Genomic DNA, 21,203 nt, shown 5'->3' on the forward strand with positions numbered 1-21,203 from the left:
TTTTCTATTTTTTTACGGTTCATACGTAACTCTGGTGTGCGTGAGAGGCAGGAGGGGGGCGGGGCGTCGGGACGCAGCAGAATGGGGGAGGGAGGATCAGAGTGGTAAACACGGTTGTTTACATTATTGTTGCAGGAAACACTTGGCGTTGACATTGACGCGTTGTTGCAAGCTTGGTAGTAACAATGTAGTAGCAATGTCATGTGATATTATTATATATATATATATATATATATATATATATATATATATATATATATATATATATATATATATATATATATATATATATATATATATATATATATATATATATACATATACATATATATACACTTACATATATATATATATATATATATATATATATATATATATATATATATATACACACACACACGCGCACACACACACATGTGTGTGTGTGTATATATATATATATATATATATATATATATATATATATATATATATATATATATATATATATATATATATATATATATATATATACGTATATACACATAGATATATGTATACACACACACACACACACACACACACACACACACACACACACACACACACACACACACACACACACACACACACACACACACACACACACACACACACACACACACATATATATGTATTCACACACACATACATACACATACATACAAATGACTGGACCGGCCATTACTGAAATCTAGGAAAATGTTACTGTTGAAAATGTATGGATTCTCTCCAGTTTACTGCTGGCAACGTCAGTATAATGTGTGTTTTCCGCTTTATGTTACATGACGTACATGTAATTCAGACAAATTATGCAATTTAATTTCTCCCTACATTTTGATGTAGGCCTACTGGATGACCTTCTACATTACACCACTAGATGGAGGTATTGTGGCGGAAATCCAGGGAGTGGCGTTTCTCAATGGAAACCACCATAACAGATATTCACCCACACAGCTGTTCTACGACTCTGATGAAAACCCAAACAGTCGTAAATGTTGGGTGATGTCAGCTCAGACATGACTCATTTCTATTGCACAACCAAATATAAAGATATCACACACCTGTTTTTTTTTTTTCATATTCCAAGTCACAACATTTCTATTTAATTGATTAGTCATACTTTAATTTCATCCAAGTTCCCAATATTCTTTCTAATATGATTTAAACATTATGCATTTATAATCTTAACACAATGCTGAAGCTTTCTCTTCTATAATTCTCGGATATTAGATGACTTGTTATGACACAAAACAACAACAAATCCAGTAAAGATGTGTAAAATGACACTTCTCTGAAACACTCAATTTAATTGCACTCCCTCTGGAGACATACGTTTATATGCCTGGCTACTCCTTTTTTTGGAGCCACTAAAGTAGCAGGACTAATTTGCCAAAGTGATTGGAGAGGTAGTGTACACACTGTTCAGCCTTGCTGACAGTGAGTTACTCTAAAATGAGACATGTTTATTTCTCTGGGACACTAAATTGTTCGTAGGTGTATATTACACAGAGTACTGACACAGAGTCAGATCACCAAGGAGAGAAAGAAAATGTTTACAGTTTAATAAAAGGAAGAGCTATTTTTGGTTCCAGCAATGAGACACTATTCAGAGCCAGCAACAGCAAATGTATGATATTTTAGAAAACCTTGAATATTATAAAATCTAAATCACTTTTGGCTACTCTAATGTAAAGAAAATCATCTCAAAAGCCAAAGAATACTCTCAACACTATTCTCAAAAACACAGTGCTGGTATTGAGTGTAGTCAAAGAGATATTTCAAAAACAGGTGTTGTAGATGAACATTCAGTCATACATTGGTGAGCAATCCTTCAGGTTAAATATCACTGTCTATATTATTTATGACATGTATGATATCTGACCCACTGCTGAGATGAACAAATTCCTAACAAATTCATTCAGTGTGAGGGTACCTGAGGACATCAAACATCAAAGTTGGAGAAAGGTCCTGTAATGCTTTATGCAAATTTGTTTACAAGAGGAAGAAAAACACATTTTTCGACGCACCACAATCTTTCCTGCAGGGGGAAACTGGCCATTTTGTTTTGTATTGATTTCGTGCACGGCTGGGCCTCATCCGTCTACTCCAGCCTTAAAGTTCGCAAGACTCCCCGGGGTGTGACAGAAGCAAACAACCTATTCACACATTTTCCGCTCTTCAGCACAGAAATTCTTGACTATAAATTTTAAACAAAGTCTTAATGAAGTCCAGGTTTTTGGAACAGAAACAAATTGACCTGTCGTTATCTGGTGTTGGCTGTGCATCGAAAATCCAGCCCAGATGTGAGGTAGCCTACACTTGGCCCTTTCCCTTTCATTTCTAAACTTCACTATCAGTCTGTTAACCAATGGAAAGCATTCTCACACATGACAATGGAATGCAGTTACTGTATAATAAGGAATTGTCTGACAGCAATGCATGCAGCTTTAGTGTGAGACAGAGACAGCCAATTAGACCTATATTTTAAAGGCTCTATATGCACTGACCCACATACAGTAGACAAGGTGGGTGTTGGATCACATGACTGCACGGCTACGCGTGTGTTTTTATTCAGTTGATTTTTTCAGTTTTACAATGTCCCAGACACACCAAAAAAATAGTCATTTGAAAAGATACTTAACAAGTACGTTTATGCCATCAGAGAGGCAGTCTGAGAGGGTGGTTTTACACTGAGCTGGTATGGTGTTTTGGACAGACAGGGGATTCATTCCAGTTCGACTGGAAATGGGACACTTATGCATATAGCAGACATGACCGACGAGCAACGACAATGGCTCTTCTTCCCAAAGTGGATGGAGATGGAGTGGTCTGCCAGTAAGTAAAGGCACAAAGTCGGACTGATGGTCAGATGTTTGTTCTAGTGCAAATGGAAAAACCACAGTGTTTACACAATCTAGGACAGAGAGCGGGCCAAGCCAACTCACTGAGGGAATTCAAAACACTGTTTTCCAAAAGGGCACTATAAGGAGAAATATAATGGTTGCCCATAAATGGGAACAGCCAAGAGTGAGGGTATTAATGGGGCATACATAATAAACTAACTGGTTGTGCTGTGCAGCCATTGTGGATTAAATCGATCTCGAGAAACCAATCAAACAGCAAACTACAATCAAGCCTTTTCACAAGCAAACTGTTAATGACTTCATTAACAGTTACTGTGCTTCATCCAGCAGTGACATTAGATGAGCACTGAAGGGAAGTTAGTTGCAGCTAAGCGGTAACCGTCTGGGCCATCTCTGCCATGTATGACGTGGCTCTAACATTATAAATCAACTTGGCCGAACATTCATACATCTCTCTGTGAATAAACATTTCTCTCACACCACTTCCCAGTCTAAGTACTAGAGTGTTGGAGTGGTTGTGAGAGGTGAAAGGATACTGTTTTTTAAACCTTGTTCTGGCAACAGTGGACGAATGTCAACCCAGCTCATAGTTGTAATAGCATAGCTCATACCTGTAATCGCATTGTCAGAGACAAGCTACATCTTGCAATCTAATAATAAACAGGGAAAAAAAGTAATGTGGAGTAGCTATTCATTTTATTATAGTTAACGAGACTACCTGGACTCTGATAGTAATAGAAAAGAGAAAAATGGAGGAGTACAGTAAAATTATTCATCAATGTTGCTCTCTTATAATGTAGCTTTTCCCCCCCTTTTACCAATATCCACTTATTTAATTTCAAACAACGAATCACAGAGTCCTTTTGTTAAACAAAAAGGCTTCCTTTGTGTTTATTAAAAGACAGCTGAGAAACCTCTCCACCTTCATACAAGCAGAGCAACTGAAAGGAAACAGAGGACCAGCTTCAAGTTTCACCCGGGATTAAATAGGAGCCTTCTAGGTGGTGGAATAATCATTACAATGGACACATTTCAGAGACGTTTAACGGGGAATTCATAAATCATATGATATCATAACACGTCTCATATCCTGTGGTCTGTGGAAGAAGCAAAGTAAAGCTTTACTGTGACTATTTCGTGCCATATGAAGCTCTCATTCATGTTCATTATTTAAATGTATTTGAGAATTCAGTTTCGAAACACATACATGATAAGATTCTATACCAAAAAATATCGTAAGTAGCTCTACTTTGCATTTGTATCAAGTAGCCCTCCCTGGATAAGCACAGCATCTGACTTTAGATTCCTGCTTTTTATGACTCAGAAGCCAAAGTAAACCACAATATTTCCTATTCACCACAACAGAATCCTGGCTTCAATCCAGACACCAACATTGTGCTTCAAATGCATATTTAGACCTGTTGCATCTGCCACTCACATGTTTACTGACCTATTGACAGGAAGCATAGGACATGCTTGCCAAAGCGACTGTCGCACACATGCACATTCAGAGTGCTGATACATGGGGAGAGAATGTGTGTTTACTATTACAACATGGAGTGAGAATGTGTTGCAAATGTTCCTCATTAGGGGGTTTGATTAGGTTGAAAGCAATTTGGTAAATATTAATAGGATAATATAATCTCCTTTGAATTAATTCCTTAATTTTAAAGCGTGGTTAATAACGTTTTCACAGCTCACGCTCATTATTTATAGTTGTTAATAACCTTCTGGTCTCTCGGCTATCTCAGACACTATTCACTGAGAAATGCTTCCATACACAATATTCCTGTCATGTTTTTCACTGTTTTGTCTCTTCTCTTCTCTCCTCTCCCTCCTAATCTCCCTCACACATCTCAACACACAACTCTGGACTGAACAGGCCCATCAGCTCTCTCCTCCCTTCTTGTCTGTCTGCCATCCTCCCTCCTCCTCTCTCTCTGTCACAGCTTCTCACAAACTGAGGTGGGTCACTGGCGTCCTTCAGCACCCTCTTCCCCTTTCTCCCTCCTCTGCCCACTAGAACTCAGGACACGATGAGGCTAGCAGCACTGTGCATGTTTGGGACTTTACTGGCCTTCTCGGACCTACCTAGGACTACAGCCAGCCCAGGTGAAGGAGCCCAACATTGGAGTAAGGGACCCTGCACTGTGATTCTGAAACCTGCGGGTGCATGTGGACAGGGGCAGGATGAAAACACATGCCCGTACCGAGTGATTCTTCCACCGCTCACTGTCCATTTGCCAAAACAGCTCCAGGACCTGGAAAATATTGTAAAGGAGGTACAGAGGCTGAAGGACAACGTGGATCAACTTAGGAGGACTTGCTCTTGCACGAGTAGCCAAAAAGAGAGGGACAACACAAGGCTACGGGAAAGGGAGAAAGAAGGTAAGGAGCAACACAAGCTTCAGAGGAATTTTACAAAAGGGAGAGATGCTGAGAGACCAACAGAAAATGAGAGAGACTTGGCACAGTGTGGCACAGATGGTGTTAAAGAGGGAAAGGCTATTCTGGAGGCAGAGGGTGGTGGCAACATAAAACAGGACAGGACAATTTTAGAGGAAAAGGAGGGGAAGAAATGGGAAACAGAAACAGAGGGAGATAAAATTGGCAAAAATGACAGTGACAAAGAAAAATATGTAAAGGCAGAGGAAAAGGGAGATGGAAAATATCAAAGTGAGACAGTGAGCAGTGGGAAGGGTCAGTTACAGGAGGCAGAGGTGCAACCCAGCGAGGAAGACAAGACAAGACAAGGGGAGAGGATGAGAGAAGAAGTCACGGTGGAAAATGAACATGAGAGGAAAGAAACAGTGGTGATCAGAGAAGATAACTTGGGAGATATCACAGAACAGACGGAGCATCAGGTGCAAAACAAGGAAGAAGGCAAGAGGACAGGTAATGATGATAAAAAGGAGAATAGACAGAATGATCGTCATCCGTGGCAGGAGAGAGGTGAGACAGAAAGGGGGGCGGAGGAGATCTCCCCTACTGGGAAGCCCCGAGCGAGCGAGAGGACGAATAGAATCCAGCAACACGGGAATACAGAGAAAGAGCAGCAGAGAGAGGAGAGGGGAGGGAAAGGGATTAAAGAGAGGAAATCAGAGAGAGAAACAGAGACGTCTATTATAGAGGAGGGGAAGATGGAGAATAAGACAGAGACAGAAAAAACTGTCCATGGTGTACAGAGGGACAGGGACGAGGAACTGGCATCCAGACAGCCGAGTGAGATGACAGACATGTTTTCACCCACCCCGCACCCTCCTCCTAACCTTAGTTCAGTTCCATCACCTGAGTCTACAGGTATAGGAGTCTCCAGCACCAGCTCCCATGTTATGACAGGTAATGACAGAGGTTATGATCACAGCTCTCCTGAACTAACAGGCAGCACTTCTGTGACAAACTCTGCGTTTATTTCAAGTTCTGTGTTTATAACGGGCACAAGGGCTACTCCTAGCCTAAGCACAACCCCCGGTGAGGGGAGAAGCTACAAGACCACCAGCCTTATATCTAGCATTGCTGACATCTTATACCATGTCAAAACAACTGGGAAGGGGTTAACAACTAATAGAATGACTGAAACAAGGAACCAGAAACGGAGTCAACAAACAACATCCAGTTCAAACGCTGGGACCAGCTCCATCACCACCAGCATGAGACCAGATGCAAGCTCCTACGTTAACATTCACTCAACTACAGCAGCTACAACAACCACTCATCCTAGTCACATATTACACACCACTGAGAGGTTAAGGGCCACAACTCTCAGTTCTTGGACCAGCACAAAAAAGGACAACGCAAAAACCAAACCAGGTATAAAATCCTCACCTGGCAAAAAAATTAAACCTGGTCAAAAGCCTAAATCTAACCAAAAGTCTATAAGCCCAAAGCCTAAACCTGGCATCAAGCCATCACCTGATCAAAAGAGAAAACATCCCATACCTGACAAAAAGCTTAAACCAGGACAAACTGGGAAGCCTGATGGAAAGCCTTTACGTAATAATTTGCCCATAACTGATACTGTACATGAAAAAATATCTAATTATGACCAATATCACTGGCCATCAACAACCACTGCCATGAGTCAATTGGCTAGTTCTCTCCAAACAACCACCATTCAAAGCACTAGGACCAGCTCCATGACCAGCAGCCAGAGACCAGCAGCAAGCTCTGACAGCAGCACTCACTCAACTACAGCAACTACAACGACCTCTGACCCTAGTCATAGTTTATACATCACTGACAGGTCTACAGGCACAACCCTCAGTCCCTGGACCACCAGAACAAAAGACAACACAAAAAACAAACCAGGTGTGAAACCCATACCTGGTCAAAAAACGAAACCTATTCAAAAGCCTAAATTTAACCAAAAGCCTAACACGGGACCAAAGCCTAAACCTGACATGAAGCCTTCACCTGATAAAAAGAAAAAAACGGATTCTCCTCACCAAAAACCTATACCTGACAAAAAGCTTAAACCAGGACAAACTGTGAAGTCTGATGGGAAACCTTCACATGATAATTTGCCATTAACTGATGCTTACCCTAAACATCACCAAATACCTATTTATGACCAAGATCATACTACTGAAGAAGAACATATAACGTTACCAACCCAAAAGCCAAAATCAGACCAAAAGCCTATGATCCCAGACCAAACCCCCACATCTGACAAAAAAACTATCCAAGGTCAAATTTCAAAGCCTGGTGGAAAGCTGTGGCCTGAATATTTACCAATAACTGGTGCGAATCCTGAACATGATGAAATGTCTGATTATAATCCAGATCATATGCCATCAACAACCACTAACTCTAGTCAATTGGCTAGCTCTCTACGAACAACTGCCAGTCCAAGCAATAGGATCAGCTCCATGACCACTGACAGCGGCATTAGCTCAACAACAACAACCACTGATCCAAGTCATAGTTTATACATCACTGAAAACTCTACAGCCACAACCCTCAGTCCTTGGACCACCAGAACAAAAGACAACATAAAAAACAAACCAGGTGTAAAACCGATACCTGGTCAAAAAACAAAACCTATTCAAAAGCCTAAATTTAACCAAAAGCCTAAAACAGGACCAAAGCCTAAACTTGACCCGAAGCCTTCAGCTGATAAAAAGAAAAAAACAGATTCTCCTCACCAAAAACCCATACCTGACAAAAAGCTTAAACCGGGACAAATTGGGAAGCCTGATGGAAAGCCTTTACGTAATAATTTGCCCATTACGGATACAAATCCTCAAAATCACTGGCCATCAACAACCACTGCCATGAACCAATTGTCTAGTTCTCTCCAAACAACCACCAGTCAAAGCACTAGGACCAGCTCCATGACCAGCAGCCAGAGGCCAGCAGCAAGCTCTGACAGCAGCATTAGCTCAACTACAACAACCACTGATCCAAGTCATAGTTTATACATCACTGACAGCTCTACAGCCACAACCCTCAGTCATTGGACCACCAGAACAAATGACAACACAAAAACCAAACCAGGTGTGAAACCCATACCTGGTGAAAAAACTAAACCTATTCAAAAGCCTAAATTTAACCAAAAGCCTAAAACGGGACCAAAGCCTAAACCTGACATGAAGCCTTCACCTGATAAAAAGAAAAAAACGGATTCTCCTCACCAAAAACCTATACCTGACAAAAAGCTTAAACCAGGACAAACTGTGAAGTCTGATAGGAAACCTTCACATGATCATTTGCCAATAACTGATGCCTACCCTAAACATCACCAAACACCTATTTATGACCAAGATCATACTACTGAAGAAGAACATATAACGTTACCAACCCAAAAGCCAAAACCAGACCAAAAGCCTATGATCCCAGACCCAACCCCCACATCTGACAAAAAAACTAATCATGGTCAAATTTCAAAGCCTGGTGGAAAGCAGTTGCCTGAAGATTCACCAATTACTGATGCAAATCCTGAACATGATGAAATGTCTGATTATAATCCAGATCATATGCCATCAACAACCTCTACCTCTAGCCAATTGGCTGGCTCTCTACGAACAACTGCCAGTCAAAGAACTAAGACCAGCACCATGACTAGCCTGAGACCAGCAGCAAGCTCTGACAGCAGCATTAGCTCAACTACAGCGACTACAACAACCACTGATCCTAGTCAGAGTGTATACATCACTGAAAGCTCTACAGCCACAGCCCTCAATCCTTGGACCATCAGAACAAAAGACAACACAAAAACCAAACCAGGAGTGAAACCCATACCTGGTCAAAAACCAAAACCTGGTGAAAAGCCTAAATTGAACCAAAAGCCTACTGGTCCAAAGCCTAAACCTGATATCAAGCCTATACCTGATCAAAAGAGAAAATATGAGCACCCTCTAAACCCTCCCAAACCTGACAAAAAGCTTAAACCAGGACAAACTGTGAAGGATGATGGCAAGCCTTTACGGAATAATTTGCCCACAACTGATGCAAATCCTATAAATGACAAAATATTAAATTATGACCAAGATCACTGGCTATCAGCAACCGCTACTACTAACCAATTGGCTGGTTCTCTCCGAACAACCAGCAATCCAAGCACTAGAACCAGCTCCATGACCACCAGCCTGAGACCAGCAGCAAGCTCTGACAGCAGCATTGGCTCAACAACAACAACAACAACCACTGACCCTAGTCAAAGTTTATACATCACTGAAACCTCAACAGCCACAAGGCTCAGTGCTTGGACCACCAGAACAAAGGACAACATAAAAACCAAACCAGGTGTGAAACCCATACCTTCTCAAAAACCAAAACCTAGTCAAAAAACTAAATTTAACCAAAAGCCTGTAACTGGCCCGAAGCCTAAACCTGACAGGAAGCCATCACCTGATAAAAAGAAAAAACCTGATTCTCCTCACCAAAAACCCATACCTGACAAAAAGCTTAAACCAGGACAAACTGGGAAGCCTGATGGAAAGCCTTTACGTAATAATTTGCCCATTACGGATACAAATCCTCAAAATCACTGGCCATCAACAACCACTGCCATGAACCAATTGGCTAGTTCTCTCCAAACAACCACCAGTCAAAGCACTAGGACCAGCTCCATGACCAGCAGCCAGAGGCCAGCAGCAAGCTCTGACAGCAGCATTAGCTCAACTACAGCAACTACAACGACCACTGACCCTAGTCATAGTTTATACATCACTGACAGCTCTACAGCCACAATCCTCAGTCCTTGGACCACTAGAACAAATTACAACACAAAAAACAATCCAGGTGTAAAACCCATACCTGGTCAAAAAACAAAACCTATTCAAAAGCCTAAATTTAACCAAAAGCCTAAAACGGGACCAAAGCCTAATCCTGACATGAAGACTTCACCTGATGAAGAGAAAAAACCTGATTCTCCTCACCAAAAAACCCTACCTGACAAAAAGCTTAAACCAGGACAAACTGTGAAGGAAGATGGAAAGCCTTTACGTAATAATTTGCCCACAACTGATGCAAATCCTATAAATGACAAAATATCTAATTATGACCAAGATCACTGGCTATCAACAACCACTACCGCAAGCCAATTGGCTGTCTCTCTCGGATCAATCGCCAATCCAAGCACTAGGACCAGCTCCATGACCACCGTTAGCTCAACTACAGCAACCACTGACCCTAGTCAGAGTTTACACACCACTGAAAGCTCAACAGCCACAAGGCTCAGACCTTGGACCACCAGAACAAAGGACAACACAAAAACCAAACCAGATGTGAAACCTATACCTTCTAGAAAACCAAATTCTAGTCAAAAACAAAAAATTAACCAAAAGCCTATAACTCACCCAAAGCCTTCACCTGATAAAAAGAAGAAACCCGATTCTCCTCACAAAAAACCCATACCTGACAAAAAGCTTAAACCAGGACAAATTGTGAAGTCTGCTGGGAAGCCTTGGCATGATAATTTGCCAATAACTGACGCCCATCCTAAACATCACCAAATACCTAATTATGACCAAGATCACTCGCCATCAACAACCACTACCACTAGCCGATTGGTTAGTTCTCCACGAACAACCACTAGAACAAACATTATGACCAGCTCGATGACCACCAGCCTGAGACCAGTAGGCGTTAGCTCAACTACAGCAACTACAACAACCACTGATCCTAGTCTGGGGTTATACATCACTGAAAGCTCAACAGCCACAAGCAGTTCTTGGACCACCAGAACCAAAGACAACATAAAATCCAAACCAGGTGTGAAACCCATACCTGGACCTGCAGTAAAACCAAAGCCAACACCTTTTGATACTTCTTTGATCAGCAGGGCTCCAGGAAGCATTCCCAGCACCAGTTCTGGAACACCGATCCCGCCAACCAACCAAAATACTAAAAGTGTGTCACACTTAGAGAATAAGGTCACACTCGGTCTAAAGGAAACTGCAACCAGACAAACTCCTAAGACATACAGAACAGCAAGCCGCAGTCCTACTAACACCAACAGCCAAACTAGCTCCACTCTACACTCAAAGCTCAGCTCTGACTTCATCTCAACAACCCCTGCCACCTCAAAATCTGACCTCTCTACTCCTAGCCCCATTCCTGTCTCCACTACCTCCAGTGCCCGAGAGCTACGTGTGAAGATTAACCAGGTGGCTGCGAACTTGAATAACAGCTGGGGCCTAAATGGAGGGCCACAGGACAAATATGATATGACGAGACATCCAAAGGAAGACGCTGAGAACAGCAACACGAGTGAAAGCCAGCTCCTGATATCATCTAAAGGTAAGAGATGATAATCAGTCTTACTCTTTAACCACTTAAGCCCTATATACTTCGATGAATAGCGAAAATAGCTGATCTACAAGCTCACAATGCATCACGAAGCAATTCATTGTTAGTAGATCTGCTACTAACAGGGGGGGGGGGGGGGGTGGGGGTTCAATCTTTTGAAATAAAGATTAGATTTTTTGTGCAGGCCTATGCCTAAAATAAAGGTTAAATATTTGTCTGGTTAAAAGTGGTTAAACTCAAACATGAAATAAAGATTAGATTTTTTGTGCAGGCCTATGCCTAAAATAAAGGTTAAATATTTGTCTGGTTAAAAGTGGTTAAACTCAAACATGAAATAAAGATTAGATTTTTTGTGCAGGCCTATGCCTAAAATAAAGGTTAAATATTTGTCTGGTTAAAAGTGGTTAAACTCAAACATGAAATAAAGATTAGATTTTTTGTGCAGGCCTATGCCTAAAATAAAGGTTAAATATTTGTCTGGTTAAAAGTGGTTAAACTCAAACATGAAATAAAGATTAGATTTTATGTGCAGGCCTATGCCTAAAATAAAGGTTAAATATTTGTCTGGTTAAAAGTGGTTAAACTCAAACATGAAATAAAGATTAGATTTTTTGTGCAGGCCTATGCCTAAAATAAAGGTTAAATATTTGTCTGGTTAAAAGTGGTTAAAATCAAACATTACACAAGTGTGTTTTGATCATGCAGTTGCTATTGTCAGTGTTTGTATTGGGCATTTCAAATAGCAAATGTAGTAATAACAGAAGAGTTGCTCTACTGTTACATAATCTAATTGTTTCAATAAGTCAACTAGGAGCTGTTATTAAAAAAAGGCTTGGCAGAAATGACAGATACAAGATAATTTGATTAACTTGAATTTCAGAACTATTACACAAACACTGGGGGAGTGTGAGAGAGAGAGAGAGAGAGAGAGAGAGAGAGAGAGAGAGAGAGAGAGAGAGAGAGAGAGAGAGAGAGAGAGAGAGAGAGAGAGAGAGAGAGAGAGAGACGGGAAAGGAACTAGGGTGGGAAGGAACTAGGGTGGGAAGGAAAGAGGGAGAAAAAGAGAGAAAATAAAACTATCAATTTTCCTTAGCATGTGACCATTCCTATGAACTTTAATAAACCTTGAAAAAGAGAATGGTGAATTTCTTTAGATGACATTATATTTTCCAAACTTTTCTTTTTTATACAAAAGAAACTAGCACAAACATTGTGAATCAGTTCTCTATGTGGAAATTGTGACATTACAATTATTACCCCATGGCAGTTCTTAATATCACATCAATGGCAAAGTTAACAGAAGTATTTATACTAAGAAGGCAGTGAGACCAAAGATAATCAATAATGATGAGCATAATTAAATCTGAGATCATCATCTTTGCAACATATGCTGTGTGGCTAATCTTTGTTACATGAGGAATTCACGCATGTGTGCAACGTCCATGTCTGTGTGTGTTTGGAATAAAACCCACAGCTGCACATTGCCTTAGACAGAGTAACAGCTTTAAAACGTCATTTAATAGAGCACAGCTAACAGTGAATGACTAATTAAGAATCACATCAATCTTATGGATTCTTCAGCCAAACACATTTAGTCACTTACTGTAAGGTCATACACTACATATCCAGTAGAAAAACAACTAACCCCTTATTGAACTATGCAACTGTAGGCTTTATTTTTCATACAGGACTTGTATGTTTTCTGCCCTTAATGTGTAATACAGTAAGTCATTTGTTTGTTCATTATTAATTAGTGAGTCCAAACTGATAGAAGAGATGCAGTCAGTGTTTCACTTTATTTTGAAACACTGCATGATCTAAACACAAATGTGTAAATATCTCTATCTAAAACATATCAGTTTGGACTCATTTTGTAGTTGTACTTCCAGAAGCTGGGTGGTGCGGTGGTCATCCAGCATTATCTTCATTACTTAATGAGAAATGTAAAGGGATATTTCACTTTCAAACATGTTTGGGGTCATTCTAACATCTACTCAGGCTTTTGTGAGCACCCCAGTTTTAAGTTGCTTGTTTCAGTATTTAGATATCTTCAAACTCTATTTCAACCATGTTAGAGTCATTGAAAACACACGTCCTTGGTTCTGGTGACTGATATTGTCCTTCTAATGCGTGAGAGGGCAGTGTTTCTTCAATTCCTTTTTTCATTTCCTTTTCTTTCTTTTTTTAAACACGGCCCCCTCACGCATTAGAAGGACAATATCAGTCATCAGAAGCAGGGACTTGTATTTTAAATAAGTCTATCATGGTTAAAATGTAATTTGAAGTTACATTGGGTTTATGTAGGAAAGGGGCGTGTCTGATCAAATGAATATCAAAAAGGTGTAAATACTGAATCAAGCAACCTAAAAACATTCTGGGGTGCACACAAAAAACACATTAAAATGACCCCAAACATGTTTGAAAGTGAAATATCCCATTAAAACTCAAACCATATTTGTATTTACCAAATTGTATTAGATGTGACACACACACTGTACACATATTATTATTATTTGTATTCTTAGCTTTATCTCTTTTTTATGTTTGTGTCCTGTTTCATACTACGGTACTGCCATGCCACCCTAATTTCCCTTATGGGATCAATAATGCTCTGTCTGTCTGTCTGTCTGTCTACCTATGTAGATGATCAATCATTTGTAAAACATACTCTTTCTGTCTGCAGTCACCACATCACCGAGAGACTGCTCTGATCATGTAGTCAGAGGAGGGAAGAAAACCAACGGCGTCTACCAGGTGACCCCTGACCCCCATAACAGAACCTTCCCAGTGTTCTGCGCCATGGAGCCAGGCAGTGGGGGGTGGACCCTCATACAGAGCCGCCAGGATGGCAGTGTGAGCTTCAACCGGACATGGGCCGAGTACCGATCAGGATTTGGGGAACTGGATGGGGGGGAGTTCTGGCTGGGAAATGATAAGATCCACCTGCTGACCCGTGCCAGGGACATGGTGCTGCGTGTGGAGCTGGAGGACTTCGAGGGGGTGAAGGGATATGCAGAGTATGGGCAATTTAGGGTGGCGAGTGAGAGAATGCGCTACCGCTTGACAGTTGGTAGTTATTCGGGCTCTGCAGGTGATGGCCTTACCTTCAACAGAAGGTATAATCATAATAACAGGGCCTTCACTACCCCAGACAAGGACCATGACCGCTACCCATCCGGGAACTGTGGGGCATACTACAGCTCAGGGTGGTGGTTTGATGCATGCATGGCAGCAAACCTTAACGGGAGATACCACGTGGGGGCATACAAAGGGGTCCGGGATGGTATTTTCTGGGGGACATGGTATAACATATCAAGAGAGCACTATCCCACCAATGATCGGCACTCTTTTAAAACTGTCAAAATGATGATCAGACCCAAAGGCTTTGCACCGTGAGTCTTGGACTACCTTTTCATGCTTGAAAACAGTATGAGATGACATTATAAGCTTTATGGGTAATTACAACCAACCACTAACTCCCACCATGAACTCACAAGCTGTCTTTTAAGCCAAATGATTATTGTGCACTGTTGACACAAGGCTGCCGCCTTGTGTTGGTATATTGCAATACTTTTCTTTCTTTTTTTCCAAGGATTTACTCAATGTATATGAAACTGTGGAAAGGTGTACATAGTAATTACGAAAAATATTCTTATTCATAGAATATCTTTTCGTAATCTCTTATTTTTTCTTAATGGAAATATTGTTTTAATATTCTATGATGACAAGAAAGAGAAATCCTCTTGTGAAGTTATTTTTCTATTAGCAAAGATAGATATGAACCTTGTGGGTAGCCAATGAGCAATAGAGAGACTGATAAACATAACAGTACTGGAATGTTAATTGTTCGTTGATATATATACTGTTGACTATGTTTGGTATAATTTTGCTATTTCGAGATCAATAAAATGTGTGTACAAAAAAAAATTAAATAAAAGTATCAATACTGCCATGTAGAAATACTCTGTTACAAGTAAAAGTCCAGAATTCAAAAGTATCCATTATGCAGAATGTCCCATTTCAGTTTTCAAATGTATAAAAATCTTTTGAAAATAGCAGATCTACAATTAAGCTCACAATGCATTGCACTGATTTGCTGTTTTCAAATAGCCAAAGTTTAAATAGAGCTGAAGTGGTAATGTATGTTTTGTAATAATAATCCAAATCTACAAAGTAACTTATAAATAAAGTTTTCTAATAATTGTCGTGGAGTAAAAAGTACAATATTTGACTACTATTGTAGTGGAGTAAAAGTAAAAGTATTTAAAAAATGAAATACTCCAGTAAAAAGTAAAAGTACCTCAAAATTGTACTTAAGTACAGTGCTTGAGTAAATGTACTTAATTACTTTCCACCACTGTCTGTATCCAATGCAATTTGGCCATCGACTGTAAGAATCTGGCACCCTATCGGATTCTTGCAACAGTTTGGGTTTGCTGCAGTTGATCTGGAACGCTCCCAATTTCAACCTGGCCCCGGAGAGAGAAGATGAAGATGGGCTGCCTTAAATAAACCCGCATTCCCCTGTAAATTAATACAAGTGTATTTAAAGCGTATGACGAATATTCTAGCACTTATCTCCGGAATAAATCAATTCACAACTATTTGCGTATGACAGACAGTCAGTGATTGAAAAAAAACTCACAGTCACAAGACTCCAATTCCCGACATTCTGTTCGAGGCGTGTCCGGCTGCGTTTCAGTGTTGCCAGATTGTGTGAGAGAAATAAGCAACCAGGTCTAGGAAAACAAGCCCAAAAGAAGCAACTTAGATCATATGAGCGCTTTAAACCTATATACATCGGCTTTTTGAATAGCCAATCTACAAGCTCACAACACTTTTTTTCAACATGTTTTACAAGCGTTTTTCTAAAACATGTTGAAATAAAAATAATGTGGAATATTTGGAAACGTTTTGAAACATTCTAACAACACAAATAGGCTACATATTAATTTGGGTGGTCCATGATGACATGAAAATATTTGAGAATCACTGGTTTGAATAATATATTTATTTTTTGGGGGGAGGAAACGGCAATCCGTAACTACCAGTTTACTTTACAGAAAAAGAAGCCAAAAGTCGCTTATAATAGGCGGACTTGGCAACGCTACTGCGTTTCCGGGCGAGTGTCGACAACAAGGAAGTCATGGAGGAGGAAGCGTCTGATTGGACGAGACACAAGTAATGTGACTTTGAAGATTATCTAAAAGAATGATTCCATTTCCAGAAGGTTATGGTGACAAAATGACGTCCTCTGATAAAGAATGTGTTGTTTACTAAAGTACTTTGTTTTCCACAACACATGGGGATAGTTTTCCACTTAGCCAACGGCAATGTACACGCTGTAGCTCTAGTCTTCAGTACTGTAGTGTTTACCACCGGTGGTCCGTGATGTTTTGGGGTTCAGCAGCGTGTCAGCGTGCATGTGTTGGACTTGTGCGCTGGCAGTCATTAGCATCACGCCAACAAACACCTTGTAGCCCGTGGTCCTTATTAACAACGTTACGGAATGTATCAACATCGCCATGTGTGAAGTCAGAGGCGACAACAACAACAACAACAACCAAGGAGGCAGAGAAGCTTCTGAAGCAGTGGGAGTTTGCTGTTGACCCGTTCAGCGTGGTGCGCGCACACTTGGGTTGCAACATAGCGGTGTCCTCATTGGATCCACATGACTTCCCCGAGTCGGACCGAGCCTTCATCTCAGTCCACGGTGACCAAGACCAGGGTGTTGATCTCCTCGACTTCCAAGTCCAGTATGATGAGCACAACAAAGAGCTGTTGGTGTTGGCTGAAAGGGCCAGCAGCGACCTATCTGTCCTACTAACTGCACCCACCAAAAGTAGTAAGTGTAATAGGCATATCATAGCCTTGGATCATCTGTCATGACCGTCTTGGATGATCTTTCTCCCTTTTTGGCCCATACATCTACATAAACGTTCAGATTTCAAATATAAAGTGCTTACCCCATGGCCACAGATGTTAAAATGATGTAATATAATATATAATGTATGACAGTCTTGTATCAAGGCTAAGCCTAGGCATATCACTACTATGGGGCTATGCTTGGAAAGGCATCAGTTATCATCAGATAATAAACTGTGTATTTTTGTGCCAGATCTCTACATCACCACCCAAGGAAAAGGCAATGTGCACGTGCAGAAAATGGAGTGTGCTGACGTCTGTAAGCTGCAAACAGAGAAGGGCAACTGTGTGCTACACTCAGTCAAGGTAGACGTAATAGAAAAATAATCCTTGCAATAACTACAAAGTATATTGTGCTTATAATGGTCCAATTTCTGTTTGTTTTGCAACAGTCAAAGTTAGTTATATCAGATGTCAAAATAAGAAAACAACAGTCTGTGAACAGTGAAATCAGCATTTAATTGTCCTTCTACTGATGCTGAGATGAGTCTCGTTTGTCACATCATAGGGTCACCACATTGAGGTGCTGTCCCACGGAGGAAATGTGACTGGTAGGGGCACCATCTATGGCAACGTGGACATCTATTCATCAGGAAACGGTGTATGTCAAAGTTACATTACTTTAATGGCTGCTAGGGGCGGCAGTGGCTCAGGGGTAGAGTGGTCGGATGTGAACTGTGAGGTTCCCAGTTCGATCCCGGGCTCCCCCAGAGTTGGTGTCGAAGTGTCCTTGAGCAAGACACTGAACCCCTAATTGCTCCCGATGAGCAGGTTGATGCCTTGCATGGTATCCTCCGCCATCGGTGTATGACTGTGTGTGTGAATGGGTGAATGTAATGCACAATCTATTTAAAGCGCTTTGGATAAAAACGCTATATAAATGCACCATTTACCATTTTTACCATTTTGCTAGGCTGCTCTTACAGTCAGCAGTCATTAGGGGGCAGTGCTAGCCTATATATTATTTTAAGACTCTAGTAGTATTGTGTATTTGCAGCTTTTGTTTTCACATTTGATACTACATTTAAAATATAATCATTATGATTAATTATGTATTTCTGTAGTATTAGGTCTGGACAGTTAAGAGAGACAGGAGAGTGAGTGTTTACGTTGAGATTGTATTCTCCTCTACAAACATGCTGTTATGTTTAGTAATCCCTCTGTCTGCACGTTTGTAGGCAGTGGACATAAAGAAGCTTCAAGGAACCATATTGAATGTGTCAACAGAACATGGCCCTCTAAAGATCAAAGCCGTCTATGCTGAGTCCACCTCTGTCACATCCTCCACAGGGAGAGTAGAGCTGGGTCACGTACATGGTAAGCGAAACAACGTTTAGCATCGTCTTAACCACAGGCATGGACAATCAATCCTTCTGTCATCATAATCTAAGATGGAGTGAGGAAGAAGTGTGAAAACATTCAGCAGATGCATTGAAAGAATCTTATTTAATCTGAATCAGTAGAAGGTTCAGAGTGACATGCATGTCTGAATTATCTCGTGTGTGCTACATACATTATATTAAAATGAAGTTTAATTAATTTGAGGTTATGTAGTGTAGGTCAAATCTTCCATGAGTTACATCTCTAAAGTGAATCACAGTTTTTTTTGGTTCTGCACGTCACAAAAGCCACTAACCAACCCTTGGGGAGAAAAAAATAGGATCGAGAAGGCAGACTGGGCTATATATGTGTTATTATTTATTCATTTATTATTTTAATAGAGCAAGTGTCACGCCTATTTCTGGATCAAGAAGAGAACGAACTTGAACGCTAGCGTGATGCCAAGAGAAGAGGATGAATCATCCACAGAGAATTTTGACGTATTCCTGACATACTGTACAATATACGATCCTCTCTCTTCCCAGAGGGCATGGAAACAATTACCCTGTTAGCTTCAATATGGAAGGTTTAAAAAAGTCTGAAAAGGGGGTGTTGGCAACAATTCCATAGACAAGTCTGCACATATTAAATACTAAGTGTGTTGGCGCCCATCTATAGGGAGCTGTAAAGTACAGTATGTGTGCAGGCATTGACAGCTAGTCACAGTAACACTATTAACACTCACTTTGTCCTTTTGTTTTATTATCAGGTAATGTCACTGTGAAAAACGGCTCTGGAGATGTAATTGTAGGTAAGCAAGCATGTTATTCAATTTACAAACATTGGCTATGTACAGTAAATAAACAGATTTATAAGGCACAATGAACTGTGTATTGCATCTTAATCACAAAGACAAAAGTACCAGAACTTGTTTTGCCTTTGCAGATGGCTCAAACTATGGCCATCTAAAGGTTTCCTCAAAGAGTGGAGACATTGACGCATACGTTGGGGACAGTGGCAGTGCTGACCTCCACAGTCAAGAAGGTAAACAGATTGGAAAATGCATTCTTACATTATCTGTTCAAAGCATTTAATCAGAATAAACATGTCATCAAGTTCTTCATCCAACTGATACATTTAATGCCATCCGAATTGAAACATATTAACAGACATTTATTTTTGCAAATATGTTATGCCACTACCACCCTGTACTATTGGGAAGAAACTACAGCTATTTCAATCCCATCTGAATGAGTATAAGATAATTATATCTGCCTTGGTATAATTGATGTTTCTCCATTCTCTTTTTGCAAACTCATTCTCCCTAGGGACAGTGTGTGTACGCGTACCCTCCTCTATAAGAGCCAGAGTGGAGCTTATTGGAGCGTCTGTGGACATCAGCCCAGAGGTCATCCTACACAGCACGGAGCACAACACGACTGACAGCCAAACCACAGTCACTGGTTAGTCATCATTTTTCATTAAACCCTATCCCATATCACTGTAACTGTAGCTAGGCAAATGCCTATGTGCTATCATGGGGGGAGCGTTAATGACATTAACGTCATTCTGACGTTAACACCGCCCTGCTATAACTAACTACAAAAATCTGGTGTCCCTATTTTGGACAACTGCAGATCTACAAGCTTACAACGTGTCGCATCGGGACACCTTATGGGCTTGCAGATTGGCTATTTTTTAAATAGGTCTTGAGTGGCTATACTGTCAACAAATGATGCAAAAGTGTCATCCAGCACCATGATTGAACTCCCTTTCACTACTTATTCTCAGGCCATGTGAATAGCGAGCCCCAGGTGGACCAGTGGATTAAGGCTCGGGCAGACCAAGGCCTCATCAAGCTGAAGACACAAAGCTGGTTTGAGTCCCTGAAGCTCGGGAGCTGAGTCCTGAATGATGTGTTTTATGGAAGGTTGTAAAGCTCTTCTGTTTGTTTGCAGGAGCTTTAATTCTGTGAATGAACTAGGTTCTGGACTATGTTCTTCCAAACTCTGTACTTGCCGGGAATATATTCTGCACGCTTCATCTGTCTCAAAAGCTAAGCATTGTTAATTTGTCTCTGTGCATGCCTGAATGTAGGGACTGCTATAAATTACTGTGTTGACAAAAATGGTTATGTTTAAAATATGTATTGTATTTATGTGGACTGAATATGATGTAATACAGAAATACCTCAACTCTGACCGTACGTAATTGGATATAAAACAGAACATTTCCCAAACATCTGTTAACATCTTCAAGATGATTTTATGAAACGATGGGGTCATCACTTCATGTTATGTACAATATGTATAAAGCCATGTG

At 40.6% G+C, this 21,203-nt stretch overlaps 2 protein-coding genes across 2 annotated transcripts; both read left to right on the plus strand.

Moving 5' to 3' along the window:
* Positions 1 to 2,812: 2,812 nt before the first annotated feature.
* On the plus strand, positions 2,813 to 15,545 carry LOC308092210 (uncharacterized protein; the record flags this gene model as incomplete). The annotated part of the gene is made up of 3 exons (XM_080438055.1): positions 2,813 to 2,856; positions 4,909 to 11,627; positions 14,320 to 15,545. 3 exons carry the CDS (start codon positions 2,813 to 2,815, stop codon positions 15,030 to 15,032), a joined length of 7,476 nt encoding a protein of 2,491 aa, XP_080294181.1. The 3' UTR covers positions 15,033 to 15,545.
* A 1,287-nt stretch (positions 15,546 to 16,832) lies between these two features.
* Positions 16,833 to 21,194, plus strand: fam185a (family with sequence similarity 185 member A). Its single transcript, XM_080436817.1, has 8 exons — positions 16,833 to 17,481; positions 17,755 to 17,867; positions 18,070 to 18,162; positions 18,740 to 18,878; positions 19,651 to 19,692; positions 19,827 to 19,925; positions 20,210 to 20,344; positions 20,673 to 21,194. The coding sequence occupies exons 1-8, from the start codon at positions 17,028 to 17,030 to the stop codon at positions 20,783 to 20,785; spliced, it is 1,188 nt and encodes a 395-aa protein (XP_080292943.1). The 5' UTR covers positions 16,833 to 17,027; the 3' UTR covers positions 20,786 to 21,194.
* Positions 21,195 to 21,203: the final 9 nt, after the last annotated feature.

This window comes from Gymnoscopelus braueri, assembly GCF_963280865.1.
Source record: "Gymnoscopelus braueri genome assembly, chromosome: 9".
Lineage (NCBI taxonomy): Eukaryota > Metazoa > Chordata > Actinopteri > Myctophiformes > Myctophidae > Gymnoscopelus > Gymnoscopelus braueri.